This window comes from Colossoma macropomum, unplaced genomic scaffold (assembly GCF_904425465.1).
Source record: "Colossoma macropomum unplaced genomic scaffold, Colossoma_macropomum, whole genome shotgun sequence".
Lineage (NCBI taxonomy): Eukaryota > Metazoa > Chordata > Actinopteri > Characiformes > Serrasalmidae > Colossoma > Colossoma macropomum.
In genome coordinates, this window is record NW_023494810.1 from 17965326 (window position 1) to 17991684 (window position 26359).

At 39.1% G+C, this 26359-nt stretch overlaps 1 protein-coding gene across 1 annotated transcript; it reads right to left on the minus strand.

Annotated features, from left to right (window-relative positions):
• Nucleotides 1-2530: 2530 nt before the first annotated feature.
• Nucleotides 2531-25078, minus strand: comtb (catechol-O-methyltransferase b). The gene is made up of 5 exons (XM_036560162.1): nt 24911-25078; nt 23911-24028; nt 4348-4541; nt 3417-3548; nt 2531-2710 (listed from the first exon to the last, which is right to left on the minus strand). Exons 1-5 carry the CDS (start codon nt 25076-25078, stop codon nt 2531-2533), a joined length of 792 nt encoding a protein of 263 aa, XP_036416055.1.
• Nucleotides 25079-26359: the final 1281 nt, after the last annotated feature.

The following is a 26359-nucleotide window of genomic DNA, read 5'->3' on the forward strand; positions in this document are numbered from 1 at the left end:
TTTTTATTCTTTTCTTTTTTTTTACCGCAGTCGGAAGAAAAAGTAAGAGACAGAGCGAGATAATCTAGCTAGCCTTAGGGTCACGTGACCTCTTAAACGATAGTGTATAATGTTTAGCTCATATGACCCACCAAAGAGCAGCAGAAGAGAAATAAATGCACACTCTGGCAGAAAATTATGGAAGCCCATTCCCACCAGGTTGACGAGGAAAATCTCGCCTGCAATTTCCTGCGGATCCCTGTTAGAAAAAAAACACAGACCAGCACAGCTGGTCGCCAGCAAAGCCAGCATATTTTGTGTTATGAATGCTGGTATGACTATGCTGGGTGACCAGCTAATCCAGCATCAGGTATTTTCACCAGGGATGTCGGACTTTTTTTCTTAACAATGCATAACTTTGAGTAAATAAATCATTATTTTGAGACGCTAAGTGAAATAGTTGACAAACTGACAGAAACAGAGAAGGAAAAAAATGACATATGTGATTTCTTTCATGTCTACCCGGAATGGAAATGGGATTTCATAGAAAATAAAAAATAATACAGATGCAGTATTAATAACATTTTGCTGAATGTGATTTTATTTCATGTCTTTCAGTGATGATGTGAACATGCTACACTAATGAACTGTTGAACTGTTTGTTGGATTTGTCCTGTTGTGTTGATAAAGTGTTAAAATATGGGTCAGCAACATTGTGCCCAGTCTGGAAGGAGGAGAGCCAAATTAGGGAGCATCCAGTTGCTGCCAGAAGCTTGATGGCTATTGTAGCCCTCCAAAGCTCCAAATTCTTGTCCCCTTATTCATGCTAGGAGCACTGAAGTGTGACTCCTAACAACTGTGCAAGATCTGGTAGACCACCAATGCTAAAACAGTACTTAAAGCTTTCATATTTGAGTGATTGGAGTAAATCAAGCTTCACTCTTGCTTCAGATCTGAAATAATCCAAAGGTGTTTGTGTCCATTCTTACATTATGAGAAGACACACTATGGGTCTGAATAGATGTGTACCTGTTTAGAAGCCGTTAATGAGAAAAGGGAATAGACAAAAAAGAAGAAAAGCTACAAATCAAGCAAACAAGCTGGTCTTCTCAGGACAATGGATTGACTACCCCAGTGGTCCCCAGAATGTGTTTGGGATTACTTGAACGGTGAGAAGCAAGACTCCTAAAAAGAAAGGAATAATAAAGACAATGGGTGGATACACTAAATACTGAAACAAATATACTCAGTTGTTTAGGTTTTTGTGTAACCTTCTGTTAAATATGCTTTTTGCTTTTCTTGCACTGAAAAAAGAATAACTTGTGCTAATTGGCCATTTTGACTGGAAATTAAATAAAAGGAGAATGCTGTGTACATTATATACATAATACATGTAAAATTAGATTAAAATCTTTTTCTCCTAATATGTGTAATAATGTGAATATGTATACACTCTTTGGTCTCTGCATTAAGTACACCTACTTTGTATTTACAGTCATCGTCCATGACACTGCCATGTCAGTGTCACTGCAGTGCTGAAATAATATAACCCCCAGTGGTGGGCCTGTGGGGACCTGTGCGGGCTTTGATCATTAATAAACAGAGTAATGGGGGTCGGCCAACAAATTATGCAGATGGATCAGAATACATTACAAAACTTAAGAAGAGAAATACAATGTGCATTAACATGATAAGTGGGCTGGGTAAAATGGACAATCAGTGTGGATACAAGGTAGGTGTACCTAAGAAAGTTGCCAGTGAGTGTGAATAAAAAGGGCAAACAAAAGAGAACTGTTTTATTGGTAAGTTAAAAGCATGTAGCAAGACATTAAAATAATTCAAATGCAAATAAGTTACATCATAAGCATACTGTCTCATATTAAACATAATGTTAGTTCAGTTATGTGTGGATTATAAAGTACTTCTGCATGAAGATTGTTATGGAGGAGTGTGGTCAGTATGATTCTGCCCTCTTCTGGTACAGCAAGGTTAGTACTTTATTGTGGCAATGCAGGGATGCTGAGTTACTTAAAGGGGCAGTCTGGCCAAAATGAACAATGAACCATTGCTTAATCTCATTCCGATTTGCCTTCTACAGTGTTGTCGCAATGAGATTTTCTTATGTAAATACTAGAAAAAGACCCCTTCTGATGATGTATCTTGAAGGTGGGAGCAACTTTTAAAAAACTACAACTGTTTAGGGGTGGATTTTTGGAGTGGGCTGTTTTTTCACTAGCTGCCGGATGCAGAAGAAATCAGTTAGCTAACTTTACTGCTGGGAAGCTAATAGCTAATTAGCCATATAACAGTTTTTAATTCAATGAGGGTGAGGAGTATAATGCTAAGCTACAGAATACTGCAGAACACAACAAATAACATATTAAGCTCTAGTTTTAGGTCAGAATCCCCCTTTAAGTAACACTGCTTTTATATGTTATATATAGTATATAATTTATATTAACACATTTAATATATAACATATATTAATAACATATAACACAAAACAAAACAAAACAAAAGCCTTAGGCTAAAGCGTCCAGCAGGGGCCAGTCTAACCCAGATAAACTGTTTTCTCCAAGCATTCCTCTGCTTTTGTGTACTCCAGGTGAGATTTAAAGTACCAGCTGTCGTATAACGGACTTTTGCGCACATATTCCAGATAATCTGGAGCTCCTCGACAGACATTGTTGTCAGCCAGCAGGACAGTGCCTTTCCGGAAAGGCCTGCACTCCTTCAGTGAGGAAAAGAGGGGGCGGTGATAGAGAATGTCATGAATCAGGTAATGAGAGCCTAAGACTAATAATCAGACTAATAGTAGCAGTCATCTTGAAGCCTGAATTTTGTCTGTACCTTTGTGTATTTTTGTAGATAGCAGTTTGTCATACAGTGTTAGAGACTACAGGCTAGTTTACTTGCAATTACTTAACAACTTAATGCAGTTTGAGGCATGTGTTGGTGAGTTGGTTGTGTATAAGCTTCCATTATTTGTTAGCTACATTTGCCTCATAGCTCCAGTTCAAAAGAAGCTTTATAAATGTATAGGCTGTGTTTTGGATGCTGGTATGCTGATCAGCAGCAATGGAAGCTGTTATGGTGATCACCACCAAAACCAGTATATGTTGAGTTTATGTACTGGTGACCGACTAAACCAGCACCGGACCAACATAAACCACATGGAATTCATGCTGATCTAAGCTGTGTCTTTCAACAGGGTGTGAAAATGCAATTCCAACTTTCGTACACTTTGTCGAATTTCAGATAGATAGATAGATAGATAGATATATAGACAGAAAGATAGATAGATAGAACTTTATTGATTCAGAATGGAAATTGCAGCATTTAAAGTTTAAAGATATAAAGTTACATCGTTAAAGTTTAAAGATATAACAAATGAAATTGTTGAGAATGTTGTGATTTCTGTTGTTAACTTTCCATACCTCCAGTAGTTTAATATCAGCTAGGTAGCGTTCTTTCCAGTGATCCAGGAAAATAAAGTCAAAGGTATGAATCCCAAAGTGTTCCCTGAGGTGTGGAATCCAGTGCCCAGATGCCCCCTCCACCAGCTGCACCTGCCAATGGAGCAAAAACATTTTACCATTATCTTAGTCACAGATTTACATCATTGCTCTTGTAGCAAAACCAAAATTTCTCAAATGGTCAATTTTATGCTAACTTTGCATTTTCTATTAGTTCATTCAGAATGAATTGTACATATAATGTAAATGGCATCTGATGTTTTCAAATGTAAAAAATAAATAATTAAAAAAAAAACAGTTACGGAGTTAGCTTTGATAAGATGCAATGATATTCTAATATATGACAAAGAAGCATCTGGAGAATCCTTCAGACCCTGGACATCACTTGTTTCAGAGGTCATATTCTAGTATGCTATTCTAAAAGTCCTGATTAGGACTTTCATAGCTGTGTATTTTGCCCTTTTTGTGGGAAACTTGCCTCATATTTTGCTCACCTTGCACAAAACCTTTTTCATGTTCCATTTTACATAAGTAGGCATTATGGTGTGTGCAACATGTAGTTGCATTTCTCTAATCTATTCCTATGACCCTCTATATGTAGTTGTGGACCATTCTTGCTGACATTCTGCGTTGATATTCTCAGTTACTTTAGGAACAGCAGCTCTTCTGTTGGTCTTCACATATTACACTAATGCACAAGCATTAAATTCATTAAATGTAAGCTTTTCAGCCACAGTTGTTTTCAAAAGCAGTACATTTTATGGATTTATTATTTATATATTATGATTTTGGATTCTGATTTTGAATGCTACATTTGGACAGTTAATTTAGAAGTATAGTAAATGGTTTAGTACATAGTATATATTGGCAACTTGTATTTTGTGGCTCTTACAGTGTTCTTCAGTCCGGCCCAGCTAATGACCTCCCGGGCCACCGCAGCATAATCCGGGTTAAACTCCAGAGTCAGCAGCCGGGCACCAGAGTGCAACAGCCGGCCAATACGAACAGCAGAGTATCCACAATATGTCCCCAATTCCAGCACTGTCTGGGGATTTAACTCACTCACCACTGAGTCCAGGATAAAGCCTACATCAGTTCACACACACAAACACATAGACAGTCACACAACATAGACACACAAACACAAGCAAAGAGTTCAGTGTGCATTAAATCTGTTAAATCTGGGTCTCGACATAGAAAGTGGATAAAGCAACTTTAAAGGGATAATTCAGCCAAAACATGTTTGGTTCCCAAAGTTTGCTTCTTTAGTTTTGCAGTTGAGCTTCCAGACCCACACAGAGTAAGTCTAGAGTTTGAAATGTGGCAGATGTTGGGGGGGGGGGCTTCCCTGGTGGAGACTCTGTGAAGTGACCTATGCATTGATAAATACTGTTTTCATGTGAAATTTACCTATGTCGTTTTTTCCACAACTACAAACCCAATTCCAAAAAAGTTGGGAAAGCATGCACGTAAAATGCTAATAAAAACAGAAAGCAGCGATTAGTAAATTCTGTTTTTCCCTGAAAAAGACATTGCCTATTAGGCAGCATACCCACACCAGGCACTTTATTAGGAACATTATGCTAATCCTAGGTAGGGCCTCCCTTTGCTCTAAAAACAGCCTCAATTCTTCATGGCATGGATTCCACAAGATTTTGGAAACATTCCTTTGAGATTCTGGCCCATGTTGACATGATGGCATAATGCAATTCCTGATGCGCTTTCATGGAGCACATCTCCTGTTCTACCACATCCCAAAGGTGTAAATTCGATACAGATCCAATGGATACAGCAACTGGCAAGGCCACTGAAGAACACTGAACTCATTGTCATGTTCATAACTCTAGTTTGAGGTGACTTTTGCTTTGTGACATGGCACGCTGTAAAGCGGAAAAGTAGCCATTAGAAAATGGATAAATAAAGGGATGCATGTGGTAAGCAACAGTACACAAAAAAGCTGTGGCATCTAAGCGATAATTGATTGGTATTAAGGGACCCAAAATAAACCATGAAAACATTCCCCACCCCATTACACCACCGCCACTTGTCTGTTCTGTTGACACCAGGCTGATTGGGTCCATGAATACATGCTGTTGATGCCAAATTCTGATCCTACCATCTGTGTACCTCAGCAGAAATCGAGATTCATCAGACCAGGCTATGTTTTCCTTCAACTGTCTTCAACTGTCCAGTTTTGGTGAGCCTGTGCCCACTGCATGTTCAGCTTTCTTTTCTCGGTTGACAGAACGGAACCCAATGTGGTCTGTTTTTGTAGCCCATCTGCCTCAAGGTTCAACGTGTTGGGCATGTTGAGATGCTTTTCTGCTCACCACAATTGTACAGAGTGGTTTTCTGAGTTACCATAGCCTTTCTGTCAGCTCGAACCAGTCTGGCCATTCTCTGTTGACCTCTTTCATCAACAAGGCATTTTTGCCTGCAAATTTGCAGCTCACTGGATGATTTTTCTTTATTGCACCATTCTAAATAAACTCTAGAGACTGTTGTGCTTGAAAATCCCACATTAAAAGTTATAGAAATACTCAAACCACCCTGTCTGACACCAACAATTATTCCATGGTCAAAGTCACTGATATTAGATTTTTCCTCCATTCTGATGGTTGATGTGAACATTACTTGAATTATGCAGTGTAATCCATCAGAGAAACATTATTTTTTTATTGCCACTGCCCTGGAACCTGAGGGATCCAAGGTCATTGGCATTCAATTGTGGTTTATGGCCTTGCCCTTTAGGCACAGGAAATTCTCCAGAACTTTTCTCCCTGAACCTTTTGATGGTATTATGCACAGAGGAGGGTGAAATACCTGAAATCCTTGTAATTCCTCATTGAGAAATGTTGCTTTAAAACTACTATTATTTTTTTTGCAACGTAGTGATCCTCAATCCATCCCTGCTCACAAAGGACTCAGTCTTTATGAGCAGTATTGACATACAATATGTATATTATTGTCCTTTGTACCCAAACATGATTGTAACACCTGTTGAAGAGTTTTTTTTGAACAATTAAACAATTGCCCCATCCCAACTTTTCTGAAACATGTTGCAGGCATCATTTTCAGAATAAATGTATATTTACAAAATACTATAAAGTTGATAACATAAAATAGCAAATATCTTGTCTTTGTACTTTTTTCTTTTTTTCATTTAAAAACAGGTCAAAGTGGATTTACAAATAAATGCTTTTTTTTATTTGCATTTTATCTACTGTCCCAACTTTTTTGGAATTGGGTTTGTTTTACTAGGCAGAAGTCATTTAAGGTCATATCTCTATAAATATAACCAAGGATGGGGGAGTAACTAAGTGTCACGTTACCTTTTGTAGTTAGGGTTAGGGTTAGAATTTTTGGATTTTACCTACTAGCAGGCTTTATCTACTAGCAGGTTTAGCTCAGGGGGCGGCAACCAAAATGTTAAGAAAAGCCATTTTGTCCTTTCAAAAAAATAAAACCACCTTGGAAGCCACAACATTTTATGTTCGTTTGACCATCTTGCCTGTAAGTATATCTCAGTGTGTGCTGATGTCCGAGTATAGGCTAAAAACTGAATAAATGAAACATAGACTTACTTTGCTCTGCTTTAACCTTTAGCTCAGCTATAGCCGCTTTTCTTGCATCTCTGGAAACTTTTTCGCAAGTTTCTTGTAAAATGTCTCTCAATGTTCGACTTTTTACGAGGCTGAAGTTGGTTCTCATTCGAATTGTCCCATTCCACCTTAAATGGTGCCTGAGGCGCCAAATTGTACTGCTGCACCATTTAAGGTGGAACAGGACAATTGGAACGAGAAGCAAGAGAATGAGAAGCGACTACAGTGAGTTGTTGCAGATTAAACAGATCAGGAAACCAGCTGAGTGCTTATAAATGCAAATAAGTCCATTCACCTCCAAATTTTCATCTTAAATCTTCGTCTTTGCCTTTTCGTTATCTGCATTTCTGTGTGCATTTCAGTCTTCAGCGTTAAAGGTTGGTGAATTAGCAGTTATGCATTAACTCCAGCGTTTAAGACCATCTATTGTGAAAACTGTGTTAGAAATGTGTGTTATAACGATTTTACAGCAAAGGAGAATTATATTATTTTACCTAAAAATCTAGTTCTGCTGTGGAGCCGCAACAGCTCTGCAGCAGTGGAGAGATTATTCAGGCCTGATTCTCACCCCAAACAGAACCAGGGTCACTGATGAGGATTTTGGGGCTAAAGTGTTGCTGAAGTTTAACGAAAGACTCTGAATGCCATGTCTGTACAAATCTTGCTGAAATGTTTAAATTGGAGCAGTTTTATTTCAACAGTTGACAATGCTTTGCACAAAGTTGTTTGGTTTGTATTCTGTTATTTTTGTTGATTTTTTATTAGGAAAAACCTGGAATGATTGACTTTGCCTTAATCTAAATCTTTGTTGGATATCACGCCTTCGGTTGTGTAAAATTGATTGTTGGTTACACTTAAACTTACTTTTTAGTGATCTTTTTGTATATTTGCAGGTTTTCAATTGTATGTTTCTTTCTGGCACATGATTAAATGCAGTGTCTTGTTCACACTTTCTGACACACTTTTTGGTGTGTCAGGTGGAGATTCACAAATGGGTCATTCTACAGAAACGTTTCTAGCATTTACAGATATATTACATTTAAAAAACACGTTAGAGTTACAATTTATTTATATTTTAAAATAAAACAGTAAGTTATTTTATCAATTACACCTTTTGAGCATCAATTTAGCAATAGTGGTTTTTAAATCAGTTATCATGAATTCCAAGTGTAGTGTTTGTATGCTGGAGTGTAACAAACACTAGTAAATAAAGGAGACCAGCAAGAGAGGTAGCGTTGTTCAGCTTGTGAGGTATATTTAAAAGAATAGTTTTATAAAAGAAGGCAAAAAACACTCTTAACTTCCACTATAAGTTGAGGTCTGAAGTTCCATGTGTTCTGTTTTTGCAGGTTTTGGAATGTTTAAGTTAAGGGGGCCCCCTGGTCCAAAGGCCCCCATAGGGAGTGGGCCTCTCTCTTAATTCCAAATAGATGAGATTCTTTTAAAAAGGACCATATGTTCTGTCTCCTTTTTCAACAACAAGTACCCTATATAAGCAGTTGGAATATTCTGTTCTGGAGGGGACACTTTAGAATTGGCACAGATCCTCTGTCAGGTACTTTATAGTGCTTGATATGATACTGTCTTACTTTGTAATAAACATCTTATACAAGTAAGGCGGTGTCAGCGGAGTCTCCTTCATCATCTTCACATCATCGCTACTTAATAAACAACAAGAATTTGGCGTCACAAACTTTGGACGTGTTGTGGCTGGCTGCGTCGCCGACAGCTTTAGTGCACTTACTCCCGCACCTGCCGGCATTTCAGGTGAGATTTTCACATGTTTGTGCGCTTGTTTGTTCGTTAAGGCTGTTGGGTGTTTGCTGTCTAGTCACACCGTAAAGAATCATGTGTGTGTGCATGCCATGCTGTGTTGATGTTTGGAGTGCTTCTCCGTTCTAAATTGGGGTTTATTGCGTTGTAAACGCCACAATAAAAAGGGGGAGTATAATAGAGAAAAGGAAAGCTGATGTAAAAGTGTAGAATAGCCTAATTAGTAACGATAAGGTGAGCTAAATAACACCATGCGAGATTAATGAAGGTTGGTCCCTTATCTTCTTAACGGTAAGACATGTGTATATTAGTCACTGCGTGAAAGTTGACTTAGAGAAATAGTCAGCTCAGGTAAAAAAGGAAAAAAAAAAGTGAAAAGTAACAGCCCAGGGCCCTGGGAAATTGGATTAATGGGGAAAAAAAAGAGGCGAGAATAAGAGAAGTTAAAGAAAATAGAAAAGAGAAGAGTTAAAGAGAAATAAGAGAAGTTAAAGAGAATAGAGATGATATGAGTTAAAAGAGAAAAGGAGCCGCAGATTTAGACCAAAGCCCTCTGGGAGGCGGTTTTAGATGGGCCTAAAATCCTGGAAAATCACTATGTGAATTCGGGTCGGTTCAAAGGAACTGGAGGTGTGGAATGGAAAATTCAATTGTAAAGTTCCCACTCATACACTAGTTGACGTTTATTGAATATTCACACCTCATAAAGGTAGCATAAATTTAGAAGAAAAAGAGAAAAAGGAGCAGCAGGAAAAAACATGCTATAGGATTAAATGTTATTTTTTTTGTCTTCTGTGTTTTTTGAGCTCGCTGTGTGCTCCTGTGTGAGGGGGATTGGCCCCCCCTTACTGTGTGTGCGAAGCTGAAAGACGTCTGTGTGTGTGTGTGTTGTTTGTCTTGGCTGTGTTCCAGCTGTGTGACTGGCTTTAGGAATGTATAAATGATAATATGTAAAAGCATATGAACCTCTTCAAGAGGATGTTTCTTTGATTTTGTTAAAACTTATGAGCTTTCTTTGGGGGACATTTTTGGATTTATTAAGACTTATGAGCCTCAGAAAAGAGGACTTTTATAAATTTACATAACACTCATGAGTCTCATTCAGGGGACTTTGATAAGCTTTATGAACCCCCAAGAAGGACATTTATGATTCTGGAGAGGAGTGGAGAGACCAGAGAGGATGTTTGTGTGCATGGGTAAAGAAAAATTTTATAAGTATGTAAGGTGTTATTAGAGTGAAATAAACTGAAATTTTTTTATTGATGATAACTTAGCGTTTAAAGGAGGAAAACATTTGGTATAGATAAAAATGACCTAAGTGTTGGCAGATAACATGCGTAAATCATATTGGATTGCTTATTGTGTTGTTAAAAATACCTAGTGGGTTCATCTGATACTTAATTTTGATTAGTTTTTTTCCTGTATCCACCTATGGTGTGTGAGAATTGGAGGGGAGAGAGAGAGAAAGAGAAGAGGGGGGAGGCCAGCTCCAGTGCTGACACGGATTGAGGTCTGCTGACAACCGCATGCCCATCTGACTCCAATCTGATTAAGGCCAGTGTGTTTTATCCACAAAACTCTTTTTTGACAAATACCTGCATTCTAAATATATGTATGTATACTTATTTATTGTCATTATTGTTGATACATATATAATCCACTTTTACTTGTAGGCTATTATAAGAATATTTCTCAGTTTGGGGTTAATAGAGTATAACTATTTGTTTATATGATACTTTATGTTGTAGTTTAAAAGAGAGAGGTTTGGCAACAGACTGACTTATCAATGTCTGTTGATTAATGGAATATACTTATTTGGTTTAAACTCTGTTAAGAATTGCAAATGTGAGTTTTATTGTTTGTGCATGGTTTATTCTGATTTGAGCTGCGCTGGGGATTCAATATTGAGACTATTTGATGATTTGAGGTGCATAGGTGTGAACATAGGTGATAAATAGGTCATTGTCTTGCTGCGAATAGGAACACGTCTGGTGATAGTTGGTCCCTTGTGGGTGCGTGATTACTTTGAGCTTTATATAGGATTGGATTTTCTTTTATTTGCAGGATATTTGAGGAAATTTATTTACAATTAGGCAGATTATTTGTGTGTTTAGTCCATATTATAGGTGGATTTACTGTTGTGAATTGCTATTACATCAATATGTTTCCGATTTCTTTGAAGCTGGCAAATTTCTTTCATTTTTACCAATGTGGTAAATTAGTGGTTTGAAAAAAAAAGAGAAAGGGAGAAGTAATCTAAATAGTTTTAAGTAGTTTAATTTTAGTAATTAGTTGTAATTCACAGTAAGGGAACATAAGGGAGCCATTACAATGTTGATAAAGGACATTTCGAAAGTAATTACTCCTGTTGATGTAGTGCAGAAGAATAATCCTTTAGTTAAAGGTGTTGCAAAGATATCGGAGAAATGGGATAAGCGTTGGTCTGAAATTGACCAACCATGGCCAGAGGAGGGGACCCTTAACCCAGATGTAATTAAAACAATGTAGGTGCTTGTGTCCACGTATAAGGCAGATCTAAAGAAGGGTAAAAAGGGGGAAAAACGTAAAGAAAAGAGACAAGTAGAGCTTGGTATTCTCCAGTTGAAAACGAGGGACAGAAACGGATAAAAGCGGCAAAGGATAAGAGAGATAGAGGTGCAGAAGAAATAGGATACAATGCAAAGGAAATAGAAAAATTAGTGGCAGAAATTAAAGTACCTTTCTCACATATGGATCCAGTAAAGAGACCCCCAATATCGCATCAGAGATGAGGATGACCGAATAATTGAACCAGGTGAAGTGGAAACAACTATAAAGATGTATCCAAGTTCCAAAAGTAAGAAGAAAATGGCACGTTTGGAAACAAAGGGTGAACTGAGGATCAAGAGGATGGAATCTGGAGATGATGGCGATCAAAGTGACCTGGAAGGGATCATGGTTGGATATGACCCTGCAGTCAGGCGAATATTGGTGAGAGCAGAACAGAAGGGAGATAAAACATGGAAGAAAGAGGACTCAGGAGATGATAGTTCAAATGAGAGCGAGAATGGAGACAGTGATGGAGATTCAGAGAGTGAGCGTCTTTTGTCTTCGAAAGGGTTTTTTCCTGCGGCATCCAGTACCAGAATAGAAGAGGATAAAAAGAGAGCTTTAAGAGAAGTTGAGAGAAGTATAGATCAATGTCTTTCGTATTTGGATAAATCCATTAAACCAGAAAGCTGAAAAGCACTGGAAAACCAATTAAAGGAGCTGCAAATACAGAAGAAAGAGTTACAGAAAGGAGGCTCCCAAAAATTGGATATGAAATATGCATTACGCACAAGAAAAGGGAAGACACATGAGAAGATGTGTCCAGTGGTCATCCGAGGACAGACCTTGGAGTACAAGCCTTGGCAGAACACAGATATGTCCGATATACTTGAGAAGTTACCTACTCTTCAAGATGGAGCACATCCGTGGATTTTGAAGTTGGAAGAGATCATGGTGGGAACACAGCCCGCAATAGGAGATATTAAGAGACTTTTGGATAACCTCCTTGGAGTCCCAGCCATGGAAGAGATTCTACAGAAAGCTGGACTTAATCGATATGTGGGGACTTCTGTGAATGATCCAGAGCTGTTTTCTGCAAATAGAGGTCGAGTGTGGAGAGCGTTGAGAGATACATTTCTGACAAATGTACATCCTGATAATATTCTTATTGAGCCACTGGGACAGGAAGAAAACCCGAGGGCCTATGTGTCAAGAGCCCATCAAGTGTGGAGAAATGTTACAGGAAATGATCCGGATTTTAATCAAATGGAGCAGTCAATTTTGCGAGCCAAGAAACAGAAGGGGCTGCCTCTACCAGTGAGGAGTAAACTGGCAGAGGTGGTTGGTCTTGAAAGCATGGCAAAGGGTGTTTATACGGATCACATAGCCCATCAAGTGGAGCTATATAGGAAAAAGGAACATGACCAGATATACAAGAAGATAAGGATAGTGTGGATAACAAGAAGAAGGAGAAGAGGCAGGCCTTGGTTATACAGAGTCAGTCTCCGCTAAATCAACCATTACCACAACCGCAGTCAAATCAGGTTCAGCCCCGATCGTTTCAGCCATCGTCGGTGGTTCCAGTTGCTGCCTCCCCACAGCCAACTTTTGGTCAAGTGCAGACCTGGAGAGGAAGAGGTCGAGGAAATTTAGGAAGAGGAAGAGGAGGAAGGTTTAATCCAAATTTTCAACAGTTTTTAGAAGTGTGTTATAATTGTGGACAGTTTGGCCACAAATTTCAGAGGAGGCTTCAGGGGCCAACCAAGGCCATTCGGGGGACCGGTGAACCCTTACAGGGGTCCGGAACCAGGTTTCTAGAGGTGCCCAGAGGACCCAAGAGGGCGGTGTCAGCTGGTAGCACCAGGGCCAAAGAGAGATCCAACAATAAAGGTGAAGGTAAATAATCGACCATTGGAAGTGATGGCGGATAGCGGAGCTGCTTTCACCTGTATTCGGCCTGAAGATGCTATACATCTCCCCATGTCTGGCCAATGGATTCGGACAATCGGGTTTGAGGGAGTGAAACAGCTGATTCCTCTCACGAAACCAATTGAGCTCTGCTATAAAAATATGAAGACTACATTACCTATACTAGTATCAGAACATACACCTATTGCACTTTTGGGAAGAGATGCTTTGTGTAGATTGAACTGTACAATAAAGTGTACACCAGACGGCTGTCTGGTGGAAATGCCAAATGATATTGCTCACCAATTATTGATGACAACGGAGACTGAAGCTTCTTCAGTCTTTTGGATTGGAAATCTTAGTGCAGATTTTTTGGAGCCAGCTAAGTTGTGGGAGAAGTTTCTTGTAGCAAACATGCCTGATGCGAAGCTTCCAGAGTATCCATTTCACTGCACGCTCAAGTATTCAAGGATGCTGCTCAATCAAACTCAGAGGAGTGGTTGAGTCGTCAACCAAAGCAAGTTCAACTTCGATCGTGCTGTATAATTTTGGGACCACAAGGAGCAGCTATGAAGATAGATATAGATGATTATTTGGGTAAAGAGTTTGACATTGAGAAGAGTGTGCCACATGCGACTTTGTTGGTGTCTGAAGAATATGAGCAGAAGCACATAGGAGAAATGATGGTAGAAGCAGAGGAAGCTGTTTTTGAACCTTGCCATCTGGAGGAGTAAGGATCAGCGGTTTATTAAGATTATGATTTCTGCTCAAGGACAGGGACAGCCACAAACTGTGCGGATGACACAGGAGTCAATTTGCAGTGTTAAGATGGATTCAGACTCTTTGAAAAAAGAAATGTTGCAACAAGTTCCAGAATGTTTGTGGTCTCGGCATAGTACTGATATTGGACTTGTGAAGTCAGCCCAACCAGTAAAAGTTGAACCAGGAGTCAAACCTCCTTGGAAGAACCAGTATCCACGGAAAGAAGAGGCAATCTGAAGGATTGAACCACAGATTGAAGGACTTTTGAAAGCAGATGTTTTGAAGATAACACAGAATCCTCAGAGTAACACACCTTTGTTGCATGTGAAGAAGCCAGATGATTCTTATCGCCTGGTACATGATTTGAGAGCGGTGAATGAAGTGGTAGCTGATTTTCCAGCAGAAGTGCCGGATCCGCATACTTTTTTAGCCCAAATTCCTCCAGATGTGACACATTTCACAGTGTTAGATTTATGTGGTGCATAGAAAGTCAGGGTTTATTTGGGTTCACATATAATAGACAGTTCAATGAGTATAAGAGATTACCACAAGGATTTAAACATAGTCCTCACATTTTCAATAAAGTATTGAAGGATGATTTGGCAGGGATGGATCAGCTATTAAAAGCACTGTAGTACAGTATGTGGATGACATTATTATTTGTTCACCAGATGAGGAAATTGTTACAGATACTGGCAGAAAAGGGACACAAGGTCTCTCTGAAGAAGTTGCAGTACTGTCAGGAGAAGGTAGTTTTTTTGGGTCAGACAATAACACAAGGACACAGAAGCATTTCTGACAGTCAGTTAGAAGCTATTTGCAAGGCTCCCAAGCCCAGAACAGTCAGAAAGATGATGACATTTCTTGGTATTGCTGGCTATTCTTCAGCATGGGTAGAGGATTATGCTATTTAACAGGGCCTTTGAGAGCTATGATTAAAGATACTGGGAATGCTCAACTTCACTGTAACCTTTCCTGGACACAGGATGGCCTTTTGGCATTTGAGATGATCAAACAGAGGTTACAAGAGGCTCCAGCGCTAGCGCTTCCGGACTACTCTAAGAATTTTTTGTTATATGTGTCCACTTCCACTGGGGGTAAATATGCATGTGCAGTTCTTTGTCAGCCAACAGGTTATTCAGAAGTAGAGCTGGGGCTACCGCTGTGCTACAGAGCACTGGTGAGCATTTTTTTAATGTATGAGAAGGCATCATCTATCACAATGGGTTATCCGGTGACAATTCTTACCCATCATAGTCTTAGAAATCTCTTGAATTATGGCAAATACACATTGACTATGCCTAGGCTTAGAGACTATCATAGGCTCTTGGAGCAGGAAGATGTTACCCTAGCGAAGTGTGTCACAGTGAATCCAGCTGAGAATTTGCCAACTCCAGAGGATGGCGAACCACATGATTGTGTTCAAGAAGCAGTGCATGAGGCGGACTTGGAGTATTGGACTGATGGGTCCTGTTATCGTGTGGGAGATAAATTGAGTGCTGGTTATGCAGTAGTAAAAGCCCAAGGAACTGAATTTGTCGTTGAGAAGGCTGGAGTAGTACCACAGCCTGCATCTGCACAACTTGCTGAACTTGTGGGACTAACTGAAGCATGTTTGTTAGCGGAAGGTAAAGGAGTGACAATATATACTGACTCCACCTATGCTCATAATGTGTGTCACTTGTTTGGATTGGTGTGGAAGAACTGAGGGTTTAAGAAAACAGATGGTTCTCCGATACAGCATCACGATCAGATAATGAAATTGTTGCATGCTATGATGAAGCCTAAAGAAATAGCGATAGCTAAAGGTGTCGAAGGTCACACAAGGATATAAAGCGGCTGATGAAGCTGCAAAAGCAGTTACAGGAGCAGATAAATTGGGCAAAGTGTTTTTGGTCACACATGAAGTAAACTTGGAAGACAAAATCCCACTTAGGGATATGATTTTAATGCAGGAAGCTGCTCCTGCAATGGATAAACAGTTGTGGCTAGACCGAGGTGCCACTCGAGATTAGGTCTGATGATTCAGGAGGCACATGGGTTAGCTCATGTTGCAAGGGGGGAAGTTAGGCGAAAGATTACAAAGGAGTGTGGTTTTTGGGCACCATGCTTGCTTGAACAGATTGATTATGCTGTAGGCAGGTGCACTATCTGCTTGAAAAATAATGTTCGAAGGGGTGTGATGGTTCCTCCTGGTCACATTCCAACTCTGAGGGGTCCTATGCATGAGTTAGTTGTGGACTTTGTTGACAAGATAAAACCAGTTGACGGTAAGAGATACATGTTAGTCGTTGTGGATAGATTTTTGCGTTGGCATGAGGCTTGTCTGACCAAGCGAAAGGATGCTCAGTCAGTTGCCAAGTTTCTGTGTAGAGAGGTCATAAGCAGGTGGGGACTTCCAGATCGGATATCCTCAGATAATGGGAAAGAGTTTGTGGATAAGACGATGAAATTGATTTTGCAAAAATTGGGAATTAAACAGCGTCTTGGTGCAGTCTATCATCTGCAAAGTCAAGGGATATGTGAAAAAATGAATGGTGTTCATGAGAAAAATCGCATTGTTAAAATCTGCCAGCACACAGGTTTAAATTGGATAGCGGCACTTCCGCTGGTGCTAATGGTGTGTTGCTCAAGTGAGCTGCGTGATTTGCATATGACACCTCATGAGTTGGTTACAGGAAGACGAATGCCAACGCCTTGTTTGCGTACAAGTGGAAAGGGTCCAAGTTTAGCCCTTTTGGAAGATGAAATGTGAGTGTACATTACATATATGTTTAATTTGCATAAAAGAATATATACGTACGTTTCTGACAGGCAAAGAAAAGAGGAAGTTCAGGAGAGGCTCGATGAGCAAAAGAGGAGCACAGTGCAACCTGGAGACAAGGTGTTTGTGAAGGTGTTTAGAAGGAAGTGGTATAACGAACGCCGTGAAGGACCATTTGAAGTTGTTCGCAGTACTGGAAATGCGGTCCAGGTTAAAGAGTCTCCAACATGGTATCATTTATCGCACTGTGGTAAAGCGCCGAGGGAAGAGGTGCCATGCTTACAGAGTCAAGATGTTGAAGGCTCAAGAGAGCCAGAAGAAAATGTGGAAGAACATGTAGAAGAAGAAGAGATGCATACAGTTCTCCAGAGTCAAAATCCAGAAGAGGAGGTTGTCCATGTTGAGGACAACATTGATGATTCTGTGCACCTTTTTGATGATGCCAGAAATGACTTTGCAGTTAATGGACAGGAAAGAAGATTTGGTGACATTGATTTTCAACATGTCCCAGAAACAGCAGAGCCTATTTCAGTGGAATGCGAAGCGCCAAAGGTTTCAAAGGACGGTGATTCCGCTGCAGGAGAAATCAGAGATTCAGTTAGACGACGAATCCAAGACCAGTTCGGAAAAGGGTCAGACCAAAACGTCAGACCAAAACGTTACGAGGACTAGGGTTGAAGAGATCTTAGAGAATTCTACTTTTTTAGCATTGAAGGTTACTGAAGGTATAAATGTGTCACATTTAATTACGTTGGCACCTCAGATGATTTCAACGACGTCAACTCCTTTGAAGACAGTCATCAGAGCTAAGTTAGGAAGAGCGGTTCATCTCCCCTGTCGATGTGGAAGATTTAATGTTGGTGGTAATAATCCTCCTATGTGGAAAAATAGTTGTGGTAAAGATGTGTTGTTAACAGGACCTGAAGTTGATACTGTGCCTCGTGATCAGAGGAAGTATCTTTTGTTTAATGACTGGAGGTGGTTGAAAGTTAGTGATGATTGTTAACTTTTTGTGCGTTATGTTACATGTGAAGATCAAAGGGAATACACGTACTTATTTTGAGCCAGAGTTTAAATTTGTTCCATTTCAAAATGTGTGAAGAGAGGGTTATATAACTCGTAAGGTAGTAGTTGTGATAGAAGATTTGAGTTCTTCTGGAGTTTTCATGGTTGCTACAAGAGTTCAGGAACGAGTCACCACAGCAACCACTCCAAGGGTGAATATTACATCGATGAAGCTTACTACTTTAGCTCCGGAAACAACTAAGAATGTTAATACATCAATTCAGGCTATTACTTTAGCTACGATTTTGAAGGGGATGAATGCTACTACAGGGAAGGTGACAATTTCTACTTTTGTTTCTTCTGGAAATATTACAAGTGAGCTTGGGCCAAGGGCAACCTTTGCTAATAAAACAGTGACGACATCTCTGTCACCTACGAAATTTGTAAATGTAACACAGACAGCTGGTATGACATTTTTGAACTTCAAAGAAGTAGTAAATACAACCCAGAAACCTATGTTACAAATAGAGCTTAGTGTGAATAGTAGTAATGAGATTTTTGAACTTAGGGAACAGATGGTGGAAGAGCATGATGCAGATTCATGTGTGACAGCTCAGAAGACTATTTTAGACGTGGAAGATGAGTTTTTTGACTTTGACTGGACACCAGAAGACCTGACTAACCATTATCGTGTATTACAGAAGAGAGAAATTAAGTGGAAGGCATATGGATTTGATTCTTTGGTGTTACAAATCGCAGACCCATGGGCAGGTAGGAACTTATGGTTCCAGCAGTTAACTCATTCTGTAAGATCGATTAGGAAGCTGAATTGTCCATGTGTGGTGAAAGTTCCAACACCAGGCACATGGCCTTCAATTTTAGAGACGGTACCAGAACCATTAAGTGCTAAATGTCAATCTTATGCATTATCATCGCTGTTATATCAGCAGCAATCAGCAGAAGATAAGGTGATGGCTCTGTCAGTGCATCTGTTTAGACCTAAACATAATTGTGCTTGGTTGGGAGAGTTACCATATGTGAATTTACTTGATCAGCATGAAAATATGATAACAGCGATCCCTGATCCGTTGGAAGTGAAATCTGTGGGGGCTAAAGACTGTTGTTCTTGTTCAGATGATCCTCATAATGGGCCTGGAAAATTTATGGGAATATCAGACTGTAACAACTATATTATGGACTTGGGTGAGCGTAAATATGAGGTTATGGATGACTTGTATAAAGTGACTTTTCAGGTACCACATCGCAAACTGAGTAGAATTTTGATGGTGCGGAACCAAAAGTTGCCTGGAAATGTGACTATAGGGAATTTTAAGGATATTTGGTGGGTTTGTGGTGATAAGGCATATATATTTCTACCGTATGGGTGGATAGGATGCTGTTACATGGCAATGTTGAAGCTTCCATTTGAGGTTTTTTACTGTTCAGAAGGGAAAAGTATCTGATGAGATTCAATCTGATGCTATTTCTGGAAGTAGGAAGAAAAGGGAACTGGCACAATTTCATAATCTGGAGTCCTATCATTGGAGGATAAGTCTAGGAGAGAAGTGGGGTATAGGATTATTTCCATGGTATGGTGTGACATTTTTGGCAGATCACATTGATAATATTACCTACACCCTACAGGGTTTTGCAAATGAGACTATAAGAGGTTTTGAATACTTGTCAAATACTCAAAAAGTCATAGACTGACGTTGCTGAAACATGACATGGCTCTTGATTATCTTTTGGCCAAACAAGGTGGCCTATGTGTGACTTTGAACTTAACTGGTGATGCTTGTTATACTTTGATTCCTGATAGTTCTGACAATATGACTAGTGTCATAGATGCATTGAAGCATATAAAGGATGTGTTTGGCCCATCGGAAGGAGCTGGATGGTCTGCAAATGCTTGGTTGCAGGAGAAATTAGGACCATTAGGAGCAGTGTTGGTTCAGACTATGGTAGCAGTTCTTATATCATTGAGTGTGATGTTCTGTTTCTGTACATTGTTGTTAACTTTTGCGAAGGCTATGATATTGAGATGGGTTGGCGTTGTGATGCCTGGAGATCAAGTTCAGATGCCATTACTACATAAGACTGACACAGACGATGATGAGGAAGTGGTGATAGAAGGCAAACTGATGGAGAAATATCCATTTTGAATATCTACTCTTATTATAGTCTTAACATTTATTTCTGTTACTATTTTGGTATTTAGTAGTTTCTTACTATAGAGTGGGATGATAGCAGGGGGAAATGAAAAAGGTGATTTATAACTTGGAACAATGTGAAAGTATGATACTGTGAATTTCACATTTATTAGGTGTTAATCTGTATTTGATCAATTTGCATCTGTTGTTTTTGCAAAAGATACTGGTTTGTGGTTTTCTTTTCTTTCCTTCAAGAATGATGTTGGTGGAAGACCACTGTAAGGGTGGTTGGATGTTCGGGGACCCCGATGTGCATGGACAATAAGACTGGACTGAACGACACTGTGATACAATGCCCAGAGTCAACACATCATCGACACTACACTGAGAGTCGACGCTGCTGAGGAGCTGCAGTGTGATACATTTTTATGTCTTCATATATCTATTTTGAATAGTATTGGATTTTGTTATATTATATTGTAATGTGTGATATTGATAGAGGACATTTATAAGGTAGTGATAATCTTAGTAAGACATAATAGTTGGATTGAGTGTTTGAGTTGTTTATTGCATGAGTAGTACTTAAATTTATAACACTTTCTTTGTTTTAAATTGCTTGAAGACTGATGGTTTCTGTTATGGGGTAAGTACATTGGGACCTCAGATGTTTTTAGGCAGGAAAAGGTCCATTGGAAGGTCTGATGGGTCAACCAGCCTGAATGTGGACATTGTTTTGATTTTATTTTCTGAGGTTTCCATATGTATTTGCTTAAGTCATATCTCTATACAATTTGTCAAAATTCCTCCTCTTTAAAGTGGTCTGGAGTACTTTATGTGGTCGCCTAAGGCAGAGGGACCGTGAGAGAATTTTTCCTGTCTAGATTGTTTGATGGACATTTCAGGAATGATAGCTGCCTGACACGTTTTTTCGCTCTCACACTCCAGAAAGTTGCTAAGGTTATGCTGTAGGAAGCATGCGTAGGTGGAACTGTTATTTTGTTACAACCGCAAACATGTATGTGATACTTTTTTGTTTTTCAAGACTTTGCGAAAGCTTCGAAGGGGGGAAGTATGAGGTATATTTAAAAGAATAGTTTTATAAAAGAAGGCAAGAACACTCTTAACTTCCACTATAAGTTGAGGTCTGAAGTTCCATGTGTTCTGTTTTTGCAGGTTTTGGAATGTTTAAGTTAAGGGGGCCCCCTGGTCCAAAGGCCCCCATAGGGAGTGGGCCTCTCTCTTAATTCCAAATAGATGAGATTCTTTTAAAAAGGACCATATGTTCTGTCTCCTTTTTCAACAACAAGTACCCTATATAAGCAGTTGGAATATTCTGTTCTGGAGGGGACAATCACAATGATGACATCACTTGACTTCTTTTACCTATTTTCCAAGGATCTACGAAGAAAAGCAAATTTTCTCATTTAGTTCATGATTTCATATGAAGCTTTTAGTTGAAGTCACTGGTATGACCTACTTTATTCTTAGCTAGTTGTGAAAAAATATAATGCAAATGGATTAAATTACCTATTTTAGTGGATATTCCATGATTGATGACATGTGGTTTGCTGCTCTGTAGCAGCCATTTTGTAAAATGCATTTTTCATTAAAAATGTCACTGGTGTTACTGTCTCTGGTGTTACCTTTCTTATGTGTAACACCAATGAGGATTGGTAACAACAGTGTGAGATAGCAACAACTACTGGGTAGCTAGCTAGAGAGGTAACAACTACTGAGAGATAGAAAAGTGGACGTTTCTGTAGAATGACCCAAATATTCTGACAATGGTGCTTTGAAAGTAGCTAAAACGTAGAGCACTACTTTTCAAAAAGTAGCTAAAAAGTAGCTACTTTCTGGAAAAGTAGCTTAATTATAGCTAGCTACAAATTTTGGGAAAGTAGCTACAAAGTAGCTAACTATAAATTTTTCAGTAGCTATCCCAACCCTGAATATAACTTATCTTTATACTTATAAAGTGATAAGAAGACATGTAGGTCCAGGACACTTTTGCAGTTAATTAATTAAAATATATTACTTAGGTAATAAGCAGGTTTGGTGCCTCCCAAAAACTAAGCAAAACTAAATTGTAACTCAATTACAACTAAAAACAACTAAATTGTTTGTCGCACAAATGGATAAAATCAGAGGTGGAAGGTAAGAAATTACATTTACTCTCGTTATTGTACCTGAGTATGTTTTTCCCTGTAACATTACTTTTTATGAGTACAATTAAATCATAGTACTTTTACATTTACATTAATTCAGGGAGAGAATAAGATCACCCACACACGAGGTACGTATTTAATTCGAACAAGAACATTACCAGCACACATGAACATGGTCCAAACTGTCATCTTCGTTTTCAAACGAATTAAAGAAAGGCATTACAATCAGCTGCCAAACACGCAACCTGCTGAGATCTCTGCTTTTCACATCTCAGCTTCAGCCTGTGGGAGCAGCCATTGATTAACTGGCTAACCTATTGTAGCTAAACAGGTACTGTGTTTACTATTTTCTTCTTACTTTGTTGTTCTGGAATAATATGCTGTCTATTTATTAAACCTAAAATCTGCTGCATAACTTTTATCCCAAGTGCCTGTCACCTAGCTCCTTTAGGTAACCGGTGTGAACCCATTCAGTTTACCCACACAAAATACGGTTTTGTTGCAGTTTTGGAGGCATACAGCCATATAAGGCTGTGATTTTGGGAATCTTGTATAATACAGGTTCCCCATAAACTTTCCCATGATGGCCAATAATTCTGCGGTACTCAGACTTGATTTTCACTTTCTGTTTGTTAAAGATTTCCTGGCCTAAACTATAATCAGACTGCAGGTTGTGAGGTATGAAGCTCCTTTGTGGCATGCATGCTGTACACAGTGTATGGCCAAAAAAGATACCGCCTCAAGTGAGAAAAGAGTTAGAGTAAGAGACATTAGAGAGTCATTTGAACAGGATTTAATCTGTTAAATGCCAAAGGTTCAAAGTGTTACTACACACTTCTATAACCTAAGAATAACTCAGTTTGCATTGAAATCCCTGTAGTTACTGAATAATAAGCTTTAGTATGTAATAGGTGTGGGATTTTAAAGGGTTAAAAAGTGTTGTGCTGTGATATTCAGATCAAATCAAATCAAATTTATTTGTATAGCGCTTTTTACAACTGATGTTGTCACAAAGCAGCTTCACAGAAATCCGTTTAGAACAACGTTTCAACATGAAATGTAAATCCTCCAGGTGAGCAAGCCAGGGGCGACAGTGGCAAGGAAAAACTCCCTCAGTTGAGGAAGAAACCTTGGGAGGAACCAAGGCTCACATGGGGGGACCCATCCTCCTCTGGTCAAACTATGTACAAAATTATTATTCTACTAATATTAATAGTAGTAGTAGTAATAGTTAGGAGGTAGTAATAGTTAGGAGACTTCAGTGTAGAGTGGGCAGCCAGTCCAAGGCAGGTGGCGGTGACTGGGTTGTGGGTAACTGGTCTGAAGCGGGTAGCCGGAGAGCTCTACAAACAATCATCCAGCAGTGTCCGGCCGGACAGGTGGGCAGTCGTTTACTCGGAGATCATTGTTTGACCGTCACTCTTGCTCTTAGAAAGTTTTGATAGTCCTACTGCAGATCTTATACAGCAATTTGGAGCTGGTGCATGTTCATAACTGCTTTAAAGTTAATCAGTATTTTATTTTAAATAGTTTCATTCACAAATATTGTTAAAAATTAATTGTCTTTGCACACTCCTCCCGCAGACCCTGGACTTGGGGTAATCTCTGGACAGGCTAAGCCCAAGCATGTCCTCATTTGATGCAAAGTCTGAGCTACTTGGATAATGTAGCAAACAAATAGTGCAGACTTATATTCCATCAGTTAGCATCATGCATTCTTAAATCATCACTACATTTGGGGAAAGAGGAATATGGAATGTTATGCAAAGTAACTTGATAGGTGTGATGTGTTTTTACCTTTCTCATCTCCCATGTTCATGGCCCACTCCTGGTTTCTGCAGTAATGGTCTATGACTGAGATTACACTCTGAGGATTTCCTCTGATTGCTCTGTCCTGCACTGCTTTCAGCAATCGCTAAACCAAACAGAGGTAAAACAGCAGAGTGAAAGTACTAACTGACTTATTTTGTTTATATATACACTATATGGACAAAGATATTGGGACAGCTGCACATTACACCGACAGGAGATTTCATGACATCCCTTTCAAAATTAATAGGTATTGAGTTGGTGCTTCTTTTGCAACTATAACAGCTTTCACTGTCCTGGGAAGGCTTTCTGCAAGATTTTGGAGTGTGGGAATTTTTGTCCATTCATTCAGAAGAGCATTTGTGAGGTCAGACCCTGATGTTGTACGAGAGGGTCTGGCTCGCAATCTCCGTTCTAGTTCATCCTAAAGGTGTTTGATGAAGTTGAGGTCAGGGCTCTGTGAGGGCTTTCCAGTGAAGATTTCCTTTCACTGGGACTAAGGGGCCTAGGCAAAGCCCTGAAAAAGAACCCCATAGCATTATCCCCCTTCCACCAAATTTTATATTTATCTCATAACAAGTTCAGTGGAGCTCAAAGACTAAACTCATCCCAGCAGTGTTTCATTTTACACTTAGGTATGTAGGTCTCGCCCTGACCTCAATGTACAGAGGTCAATGTAGTGTTTAGAGTCTTACCCAGTGACTCTTACTGGTTCATGGTATGCTTGTGCTGCCAGGGAATTGAACCCCAGTCTGGTACATGGATGGCAGTGGTATTACCCTCAACTACACGACACCAACTGCTAGAAAGCAGTTACCCTTCAACAATTATTGTTCTTTATGTTGGACCACTTTAAATCTCTCATCCAGGATTTGATTCTGGGACTTCTCACACCATAAGTGAGAAACAGCAACAGACCACTTCAATGGAGCTTCATCATTCTGACTCATTTAATATGTGTGTACGGGTATGTGTGTATGTAACTCACTTGTGGTCGTGTAGTCCTGGTTACGGCGTCCAGAGCCTTCTCCACTATAACATCATGCCACAGCAGAGCCAGGCAGCCGCTGTACTGCACCACAGCCGGAATAATCCACAAACACAGCACATACAGCACCAACAACAGGTCAATACAGCTTAACAACACTGACCACATAGTGGACTTCAGAAAAAGAGAGAGAGAGGGAGAGAGAGTATGTACTATTACTATTACTTTGTTTAATTAATCAATCAATCTATCTATCTATCTATCTATCTATCTATCTCTGTGTATGTAAATATAAATATTCAACATTTGAACACGAACAAATGTTCATGTTCTCAATGCTGTACTGTGGCTATGACATACACAGGCTCTGCCATGATAATGAAATAAAAAGAAAGCTTATGGAAATGAACACACACACACAGTCACCACTCATCTCTCTATTATTAACCAAATCATCCCTCCATTATAAACCTAATCAGATGTGTATTTACTATTCAGAGCTTTTCATTGCAGATCCTCACATACAAACACATACTTTTTTATAAATACAATGTTAAGACATAGGGTCATATAAAAATTACAAAAGTATGTGGACAACCAAACGTATGTATTTGTTCCAAATCTTAGGGCATTTTACAAATTCTAGCTTTTTCTTGTCTTTTCTTGTTACAGAATAGCTTTAGATACATATTTTTTCATTATTATTCTACCATTTGTATTACTGTAAAGAATACTAACATACACTTATGCCAAAGCAGTCAATAAAGATGTTTTTCAAGAACATCAGCCTCTTAATGATGCTTTTGCTTTTTTTTGCAATTTTTTGGGTGGTTACACCACAAAGATTTTTGCACTTTAAGCCTACAGAAATCAGAAGTCACAGAGGTCAGGATTTTATATAATATATTGTAAATAATATATCTATATAATAAATTATGTTTGTGTTCATTGATGGGATCATGAAGTTTCATTTTGGATTCAAACCTGCAGAAGACTACAAAGAAAGTGATCAAATAATAACAATCTGAAATATAGCAGCACCTTTTGAAAGGTTTTGGAATGGTCTGTTTAAAATAAACAGGATTTAAAGGATGGTGAAGTGCTAATATGCTAATTGTTAAAGGCTGACCAGAAGACACACTGTAGACATTCACAAAACTAGATTTAGCCCAAATTAGCCTGAACTGACCCTCATTAGAACAGACATCTGCTGAAATGATTCATGGGTGAAATAAAGCACTAACCAAAAGGTTTATATATGCATGATTTCAGATTACAGTTCGTATGAGAAATAACAAATTCAGCAAGCTCTGCAACAAGTTAAACACAGCAGTGCATACACTACATATATCCACTATACATCCAAAAGTACATACAATGAAATCCTCACAGCAATGGTCTGATATCCTGTAATTTTTTTAAAGGCTGAGTAGAGGCTCTTAATTAATA

Bases quoted from the DNA above. Each gene is read 5' to 3' on its own strand.
- comtb (XM_036560162.1), bottom strand. From the start codon at position 25,078: ATGTGGTCAGTGTTGTTAAGCTGTATTGACCTGTTGTTGGTGCTGTAT. The intron at 4,542-23,910 runs GTAAAAACACAT...GAACTGATGTAG, and splicing joins GAACATGGGAGATGAGAAAG to GCTTTATCCTGGACTCAGTG. The intron at 2,711-3,416 runs GTATGGAAAGTT...TCCTCACTGAAG, and splicing joins CTGATATTAAACTACTGGAG to GAGTGCAGGCCTTTCCGGAA.